Here is a 10895-nt window from a genome sequence, read left to right on the forward strand (position 1 = left end):
CCACACAATATACAGTATACCTCTACACTGTGCCACACAATATACAGTATACCTCTACACTGTGCCCCACAATATACAGTATACCGCTACACTGTGCCCCACAATATACAGTATACCGCTACACTATACCACACAATATACAGTATACCGCTACACTGTGCCCCACAATATACAGTATACATCTACACTGTGCCACACAATATACAGTATACCTCTACACTGTGCCACACAATATACAGTATACCTCTACACTGTGCCACACAATATACAGTATACCGCTACACTGTGCCCCACAATATACAGTATACCACTACACTGTGCCCCACAATATACAGTATACCTCTACACTGTGCCACACAATACACAGTATACAGCTACACTGTGCTACACAATATACAGTATACATCTACACTGTGCCACACAATATACAGTATACCTCTACACTGTGCCACACAATATACAGTATACCTCTACTCTGTGCCACACAATATACAGTATACCGCTACACTGTGCCACACAATATACAGTATACCTCTACACTGTGCCACACAATATACAGTATACCACTACACTGTGCCACACAATATACAGCATACCTCTACTCTGTGCCACACAATATACAGTATACTGCTACACTGTGCCACACAATATACAGTATACCTCTACACTGTGCCCCACAATATACAGTATACCTCTACACTGTGCCACACAATATACAGTATACCGCTACACTGTGCCACACAATATACAGTATACCTCTACACTGTGCCCCACAATATACAGTATACCGCTACACTGTGCTACACAATATACAGTATACATCTACACTGTGCCACACAATATACAGTATACCTCTACACTGTGCCACACAATATACAGTATACCTCTACTCTGTGCCACACAATATACAGTATACCGCTACACTGTGCCACACAATATACAGTATACCTCTACACTGTGCCCCACAATATACAGTATACTGCTACACTGTGCCCCACAATATACAGTATACCTCTACACTGTGCCACACAATATACAGTATACCTCTACACTGTGCCCCACAATATACAGTATACCTCTACACTGTGCCCCACAATATACAGTATACCTCTACACTGTGCCCCACAATATACACTATACCTCTACACTGTGTCACACAATATACAATATACCTCTACACTGTGCCACACAATATACAGTATACCTCTACACTCTGCCCCACAATATACAGTATACCTCTACACTGTGCCCCACAATATACACTATACCTCTACACTGTGTCACACAATATACAGTATACCTCTACACTGTGCCACACAATATACAGTATACCGCTACACTGTGCCACACAATATACAGTATACCGCTACACTGTGCCCCAAAATATACCGTATACCGCTACACTGTGCCACACAATATACAGATACTGCTACACCGTGCCACACAATATACAGTATACCTCTACACTGTGCCACACAATATACAGTATACCGCTACACTGTGCCACACAATATACAGTATACCTCTACACTGTGCCACACAATATACAGTATACCTCTACACTGTGCCACACAATATACAGTATACCTCTACACTGTGCCCCACAATATACAGTATTCCTCTACACTGTGCCCCACAATATACAGTATACCTCTACACTGTGCCACACAATATACAGTATACCGCTACACTGTGCCACACAATATACAGTATACCTCTACACTGTGCCACACAATATACACTATATATCTACACTGTGCCACACAATATACAGTATACCTCTACACTGTGCCACACAATATACAGTATATACCTCTACACTGTGCCACACAATATACAGTATACCTCTACACTGTGCCACACAATATACAGTATACCTCTACACTGTGCCCCACAATATACAGTATACCTCTACACTGTGCCCCACAATATACAGTATACCTCTACACTGTGCCACACAATATACAGTATACCTCTACACTGTGCCACACAATATACAGTATACCTCTACACTGTGTAGTCTGTTCTATAAGCACCATTGTTTTGTGGCGGCGGACAGAAAATAATCTGGAAGTGCCCCTCCGAGACCAGGCTCTGACTGCTAGGGGGGGGTCTGCTGAGCTAACGGATGCCCCCTATGGCAGTAGCACCACCATAGCCCCCATATATGGCTAAAAAATTATTGCTTGGGGGGGGGGGGTGACACCATTTTGTACTGCACTGGGTGACACCAGCCCTAGCAACGCCACTGGGAGCGCCTCCTATCAAATCAATCAATCTGGTGATCCTGGCCTTTAGAGCAGGAGCTTGACTGTCATAAGACACAGGAGGTGCAGCCTCTGTGCAGCCACTTAGACTAGGCTGCCTCGAAAAGGAAGACATAAAAAGGTGTATTAGTGATCACCAGGGAGACAACAACTCAAGTATAATTATATTCCATAAAATACAAGCAGAAACCAGATACTGCACAGATTTGCATCCATTACGTGTTCTGCTGACTTCCCCCTGAGGTTTCCAGTCCTTCATCCATGAATCCTCTGTATGTAGACAGCAGACTATCCTTCATCCTAACATGTGGCAGTCAGAGAGGATAGTCATGGCAATCACTTTAATTATATCAACCATATCTGGACTCTCAATGAACTCCTTAATAGTCACTGAATACTGCAGAACCTGGAAGAGGCAGAATCAACCTGGTGTCTTCATTCTGTTCTCCTCAGCACTAACTAACCTCCTCCTGCAGTGCTCCATCACTATCGACGGCTGCCTGTATGTTTTTGACGGCTACCTGACGTTTGGACATGAAGTCTATGTATTGGACTTTGCAATTCTCTATTTTCTGATAGAGCTGAGCTTCTGGCATGCCACCTGGCTCTCCATCTACTACTGCCTAAAGTTGGTCAACCTTCCATGCCAGTTCTTCTTCCAGTTGAAGCTTCATTTCTCCACCTTTGTTCCTCTGCTGCTCGTAGGGTCTATCATAGGCTCACTTCTAATTAATGTACCATTTCTCTGGACTCTACAGATAACACGGATTTCCAACATGACTGATTATAAGTTTGCAATGGTTTATCCACACACAATCTTTAACATGATATTCGGTTGTTGCCTTCCCTTTCTGATAACTTTTACATCGATCGTGCTTTGTCTCAACTCCCTCCTGAGCCATATCATGAAGGTAAAGAGCAATGAGATCAACTTCAAGAGGCCTCAGCTAAAGGCTCACATGGGCGCAGTGAAAACAATGGTCACTCGCCTGATTCTAGACCTGATCCTTTGCTTGGAATCTACTGTTTCATTAATGTCGGGGCTAACTTTGGGGATAGTGGCGGACACGGCCTTCTCGCTATATATTATGGTGTATTCTACTTCCCTGTCCATCTTATTCATTCTCGGAAATCCTAAACTAAAGAAAAATTTATTTACTTCTTCGAAGATAAGTTGGCACTGAAGGAAGAAGAAACATCCTGCTATATACACACATAAACCCTGAGGCATATTACACAGGAGCTATAAGGTGTAGTATATAATAGAGTCATGTATAAGTAGCAGAGGAAGCAAGACAGACCACCAACAGCCAAACCACCGCCATCATGTATGGGCGTTACTGCGGCACAACTCAGTGCACAAACCCTGACAGGGATTATCCCAGGAGGAAAACCCCTTATAACCTATGAGAGCATATGGACATCAGAGAGGAGGTTTCCCTCTTCTCTGGGCCAGAATAGAGAGTCAATCATATCATAGAGGCATCGCTGGATTTCCTTGATATTATAGTTGAGTGAATCTCTAATAAAATATGTTGAAATAAATAATTCTCAGATTTCATGTTTTATTATTTAAAACAACTCTTACATGGTGTTCACAGGTGATGCTGTAGTAAGCGTACCAGCGTCGTCTGCTCGTGGGAACGATTTAGGGCCATTTCTCTGTATGGTAATTCACTGGGACCATTTCTCCTTGTATCCTGACGCTGGTTGCTTCTGAGTGTGAATGGTACCATTGTGTCTGTATTCCTCTCCTGGTCAGTATGAAAGGGGTTAATTGCCTCTAATTTTCTGTGTGTATTTGTTTTCCTTGCAGGGGTTAAGGCCTCTTTCTCTTCGTGTGCACCTGTGTGTGTTGTGGGCTATGTGTTTTTTGACTATCCTGCCATCTCATCATTTCTCCAGCGCTGTCATCTCATCATTTCTCCAGCGCTGTCATCTCCTCATTTCTCCAACGCTGTCTTCTCATCATTTCTCCAGCGCTGTCATCTCATCATTTCTCCATTGCTGTCATCTCATCATTTCTCCAGCGCTGTCATCTCGTCATTTCTCCAGCGCTGTCATCTCGTCATTTTTCCAGCGCTGTCATCTCGTCATTTCTCCAGCGCTGTCATCTCATCATTTCTCCAGTGCTGTCATCTCATCATTTCTCCAGCGCTGTCTTCTCATCATTTCTCCAGCGCTGTAATCTCATCATTTCTCCAGTGCTGTCATCTCGTCATTTCTCCAGCGCTGTCATCTCATCATTTCTCCAGCGCTGTCTTCTCATCATTTCTCCAGCGCTGTCATCTCATCATTTCTCCAGTGCTGTCATCTCCTCATTTCTCCAGCGCTGTCTTCTCATCATTTCTCCAGCGCTGTCTTCTCATCATTTCTCCAGCGCTGTCATCTCATCATTTCTCCAGTGCTGTCATCTCCTCATTTCTCCAGCGCTGTCTTCTCATCATTTCTCCAGTGCTGTCTTCTCATCATTTCTCCAGTGCTGTCATCTCATCATTTCTCCAGTGCTGTCATCTCATCATTTCTCCAGTGCTGTCATCTCATCATTTCTCCAGTGCTGCTTTCTCGTCATTTCTTCTGTGCAGTCGTCTCGTCATGTCTCCTTCTGTTCCAGTCTTTTATTTATCTTTGTTTCTGAATCATCTCCTGGCTCGCCAAACGCTACAGCTTCCAAATAGTCAACTTTTCCTAACCAGTTTTTCTATGGATAAAGTTAAGATTGTCTTCTGCTGTGACCATGCTGTTCCTGGGGCCCCTTTTTGGGAACATTTCTTATCAATCTGCCATTTCTATTGACAACTATACAGAAACCTGTAGATGACCCTGGAAACAGGAATGTCAGTAGCTCTGGAATCAGCGTGAAGGTCTCTTTCCCACATGATGGGGGGGCATCTATGGGGACACTTACTGGCACATTATTGGGGGGCATTATGGGGGACACTAGGCCGGCAGCCTATCAGAGGCCGGACACTGAGGGCATCTACTGGGGCACTATATATGGGGCATTTTATACTGGTACATTAGGGGGGGCACTAGCAGGAAGGGGGAGAGGAGCACTATGGGGGAATTTACTGGGGGCACTATATAGGGGTATTTTATACTGGGACATTATGGAGGCACTATGGGGACATTAGCTCAACTGGGGGCATTACAAGGGGGTATTTTTTGCACTGTCACATTATAAGGAGAATTATTTCTTCTGGGGTGGGGCATTATGGTGGGCTTTATTACTCCCCTATGGTATGACCCCCTAGTAGCAGCCTCTCCCTGCTCTGCTATCCCTCTGCCTCTTCTCCAAGTCCTTATTATAAAATCTTTCTCATTAGGATAAAACACAACATCAGCTCCGCCGACCCCCCGGCCAAAGTGTTGAAGTGGCGTCCGAGATCCCCAAGGGCCAAGCCAAGTAACTGTAAGTTTTCATGTGGAATATGTTTACGTTATACACATATAGCATACACCGTGCCCCACAATATACAGTATACCGCTACACTGTGCCCCACAATATACAGTATACCGCTACACTATACCACACAATATACAGTATACCGCTACACTATACCACACAATATACAGTATACCTCTACACTGTGCCACACAATATACAGTATACCTCTACACTGTGCCACACAATATACAGTATACCTCTACACTGTGCCACACAATATACAGTATACCGCTACACTGTGCCCCACAATATACAGTATACCACTACACTGTGCCCCACAATATACAGTATACCTCTACACTGTGCCACACAATACACAGTATACAGCTACACTGTGCTACACAATATACAGTATACATCTACACTGTGCCACACAATATACAGTATACCTCTACACTGTGCCACACAATATACAGTATACCTCTACTCTGTGCCACACAATATACAGTATACCGCTACACTGTGCCACACAATATACAGTATACCTCTACACTGTGCCACACAATATACAGTATACCACTACACTGTGCCACACAATATACAGCATACCTCTACTCTGTGCCACACAATATACAGTATACCGCTACACTGTGCCACACAATATACAGTATACCTCTACACTGTGCCCCACAATATACAGTATACCTCTACACTGTGCCACACAATATACAGTATACCGCTACACTGTGCCACACAATATACAGTATACCTCTACACTGTGCCCCACAATATACAGTATACCGCTACACTGTGCTACACAATATACAGTATACATCTACACTGTGCCACACAATATACAGTATACCTCTACACTGTGCCACACAATATACAGTATACCTCTACTCTGTGCCACACAATATACAGTATACCGCTACACTGTGCCACACAATATACAGTATACCTCTACACTGTGCCCCACAATATACAGTATACTGCTACACTGTGCCCCACAATATACAGTATACCTCTACACTGTGCCACACAATATACAGTATACCTCTACACTGTGCCCCACAATATACAGTATACCTCTACACTGTGCCCCACAATATACAGTATACCTCTACACTGTGCCCCACAATATACACTATACCTCTACACTGTGTCACACAATATACAATATACCTCTACACTGTGCCACACAATATACAGTATACCTCTACACTGTGCCCCACAATATACAGTATACCTCTACACTGTGCCCCACAATATACAGTATACCTCTACACTGTGCCCCACAATATACACTATACCTCTACACTGTGTCACACAATATACAGTATACCTCTACACTGTGCCACACAATATACAGTATACCGCTACACTGTGCCACACAATATACAGTATACCGCTACACTGTGCCCCAAAATATACCGTATACCGCTACACTGTGCCACACAATATACAGATACTGCTACACCGTGCCACACAATATACAGTATACCTCTACACTGTGCCACACAATATACAGTATACCGCTACACTGTGCCACACAATATACAGTATACCTCTACACTGTGCCACACAATATACAGTATACCTCTACACTGTGCCACACAATATACAGTATACCTCTACACTGTGCCCCACAATATACAGTATTCCTCTACACTGTGCCCCACAATATACAGTATACCTCTACACTGTGCCACACAATATACAGTATACCGCTACACTGTGCCACACAATATACAGTATACCTCTACACTGTGCCACACAATATACACTATATATCTACACTGTGCCACACAATATACAGTATACCTCTACACTGTGCCACACAATATACAGTATATACCTCTACACTGTGCCACACAATATACAGTATACCTCTACACTGTGCCACACAATATACAGTATACCTCTACACTGTGCCCCACAATATACAGTATACCTCTACACTGTGCCCCACAATATACAGTATACCTCTACACTGTGCCACACAATATACAGTATACCTCTACACTGTGCCACACAATATACAGTATACCGCTACACTGTGCCACACAATATACAGTATACCTCTACACTGTGCCACACAATATACAGTATACCTCTACACTGTGTAGTCTGTTCTATAAGCACCATTGTTTTGTGGCGGCGGACAGAAAATAATCTGGAAGTGCCCCTCCGAGACCAGGCTCTGACTGCTAGGGGGGGGTCTGCTGAGCTAACGGATGCCCCCTATGGCAGTAGCACCACCATAGCCCCCATATATGGCTAAAAAATTATTGCTTGGGGGGGGGGGTGACACCATTTTGTACTGCACTGGGTGACACCAGCCCTAGCAACGCCACTGGGAGCGCCTCCTATCAAATCAATCAATCTGGTGATCCTGGCCTTTAGAGCAGGAGCTTGACTGTCATAAGACACAGGAGGTGCAGCCTCTGTGCAGCCACTTAGACTAGGCTGCCTCGAAAAGGAAGACATAAAAAGGTGTATTAGTGATCACCAGGGAGACAACAACTCAAGTATAATTATATTCCATAAAATACAAGCAGAAACCAGATACTGCACAGATTTGCATCCATTACGTGTTCTGCTGACTTCCCCCTGAGGTTTCCAGTCCTTCATCCATGAATCCTCTGTATGTAGACAGCAGACTATCCTTCATCCTAACATGTGGCAGTCAGAGAGGATAGTCATGGCAATCACTTTAATTATATCAACCATATCTGGACTCTCAATGAACTCCTTAATAGTCACTGAATACTGCAGAACCTGGAAGAGGCAGAATCAACCTGGTGTCTTCATTCTGTTCTCCTCAGCACTAACTAACCTCCTCCTGCAGTGCTCCATCACTATCGACGGCTGCCTGTATGTTTTTGACGGCTACCTGATGTTTGGACATGAAGTCTATGTATTAGACTTTGCAATTCTCTATTTTCTGATAGAGCTGAGCTTCTGGCATGCCACCTGGCTCTCCATCTACTACTGCCTAAAGTTGGTCAACCTTCCATGCCAGTTCTTCTTCCAGTTGAAGCTTCATTTCTCCACCTTTGTTCCTCTGCTGCTTGTAGGGTCTATCATAGGCTCACTTCTAATTAATGTACCATTTCTCTGGACTCTACAGATAACACGGATTTCCAACATGACTGATTATAAGTTTGCAATGGTTTATCCACACACAATCTTTAACATGATATTCGGTTGTTGCCTTCCCTTTCTGATAACTTTTACATCGATCGTGCTTTGTCTCAACTCCCTCCTGAGCCATATCATGAAGGTAAAGAGCAATGAGATCAACTTCAAGAGGCCTCAGCTAAAGGCTCACATGGGCGCAGTGAAAACAATGGTCACTCGCCTGATTCTAGACCTGATCCTTTGCTTGGAATCTACTGTTTCATTAATGTCGGGGCTAACTTTGGGGATAGTGGCGGACACGGCCTTCTCGCTATATATTATGGTGTATTCTACTTCCCTGTCCATCTTATTCATTCTCGGAAATCCTAAACTAAAGAAAAATTTATTTACTTCTTCGAAGATAAGTTGGCACTAAAGGAAGAAGAAACATCCTGCTATATACACACATAAACCCTGAGGCATATTACACAGGAGCTATAAGGTGTAGTATATAATAGAGTTATGTATAAGTAGCAGAGGAAGCAAGACAGACCACCAACAGCCAAACCACCGCCATCATGTATGGGCGTTACTGGGGCACAACTCAGTGCACAAACCCTGACAGGGATTATCCCAGGAGGAAAACCCCTTATAACCTATGAGAGCATATGGACATCAGAGAGGAGGTTTCCCTCTTCTCTGGGCCAGAATAGAGAGTCAATCATATCATAGAGGCATCGCTGGATTTCCTTAATATTATAGTTGTGTGAATCTCTAATAAAATATGTTGAAATAAATAATTCTCAGATTTCATGTTTTATTATTTAAAACAACTCTTACATGGTGTTCACAGGTGATGCTGTAGTAAGCGTACCAGCGTCGTCTGCTCGTGGGAACGATTTAGGGCCATTTCTCTGTATGGTAATTCACTGGGACCATTTCTCCTTGTATCCTGACGCTGGTTGCTTCTGAGTGTGAATGGTACCATTGTGTCTGTATTCCTCTCCTGGTCAGTATGAAAGGGGTTAATTGCCTCTAATTTTCTGTGTGTATTTGTTTTCCTTGCAGGGGTTAAGGCCTCTTTCTCTTCGTGTGCACCTGTGTGTGTTGTGGGCTATGTGTTTTTTGACTATCCTGCCCCTTGCCTGAGGAACAGCATCAGTGACAGCTTCTGCTTCTGCTGTCCTGTTTACGTGTCCCATCCCTGCCCATCTGTACGTCTGTTCCGTGTCCGTTGTCCTGTGTGTCCTGACCCAGCCTGTGTTCCTGCTGTATTTAGTCTGTGTTCCCTGCTCCTCTTGTCTCAGTTTAGTTTGCTATCTGGACTCCTGTGATCGCATTATGACTTAGTGCCTGTTCAGACGGTGCCTTCAGGTTTAGTGCATTTTCTAGTTTCTGAGCCTCCTGGTCAGAGTTCCTGTTTCCAGGGGTCATGTTTCCAGTATACTGTTACCATCCATGGAGGTAGTGGTCTGGTCCCCAACCCGCAGCAAAGTCCAAATCCCTGTATAGGGGTTAAAGGGTGAATACTGCTACCAGAATAGCACCCTCAGGATTTGGACCAACACCAAACTGGTTACGTGGCATAATGGTTCCACAACCACTGATCCATAACAGTCCAACTAATCGTAACAAACAGACCCTCCAGTCCGGAACTAAAATTTTACTATACATTGGTGCCAACTGCTGAAATTATGGTTCTCGCATTGCTAATATTTGGTCCCTGATTCCTTCTTCTCAAAATGGCCACTGGAGTCTCAGACTTGACAATTGAGCCGTTCTGAGGCAATCTAAGTCCCCCCCCCCAACTGCTGAGAGGAACCGACATTAATGATGTCGCAGGGCAGTGAAGACGGAGCATCTGCTCCTCACATGTAAATGCTGTTTCCCTGTATGATGAGTTGTTGAAATTCTCCACATATAAACCTAAAAGGCAAAGCCAGATTACAGTGTGGGACATTTTTCTTGTTTAACAGAACCAGGATCACATCTAAAATGGAAGAGAGGGAAGGGCAGCCGTCTCACGTCACAGTGCGCAACTACCAAAATGGCTGCCTGAAATGCAGAGACATCACCTGCTACCAGAGGACTTGGGATGACACATGCTTGCAAGTCCG

At 44.0% G+C, this 10895-nt stretch overlaps 1 protein-coding gene across 1 annotated transcript; it reads left to right on the forward strand.

Annotated features, from left to right (window-relative positions):
- Positions 1-8401: 8401 nt before the first annotated feature.
- LOC121007916 (taste receptor type 2 member 119-like) lies at positions 8402-9214 on the forward strand. Its single transcript, XM_040440185.1, has one exon. The coding sequence runs from the start codon at positions 8402-8404 to the stop codon at positions 9212-9214; it is 813 nt and encodes a 270-aa protein (XP_040296119.1).
- Positions 9215-10895: the final 1681 nt, after the last annotated feature.

Source organism: Bufo bufo, chromosome 7, assembly GCF_905171765.1.
Source record: "Bufo bufo chromosome 7, aBufBuf1.1, whole genome shotgun sequence".
NCBI lineage: Eukaryota > Metazoa > Chordata > Amphibia > Anura > Bufonidae > Bufo > Bufo bufo.

Coding starts and splice junctions, on each gene's coding strand:
- LOC121007916 (XM_040440185.1), top strand. CDS start 8,402: ATGAACTCCTTAATAGTCACTGAATACTGCAGAACCTGGAAGAGGCAG.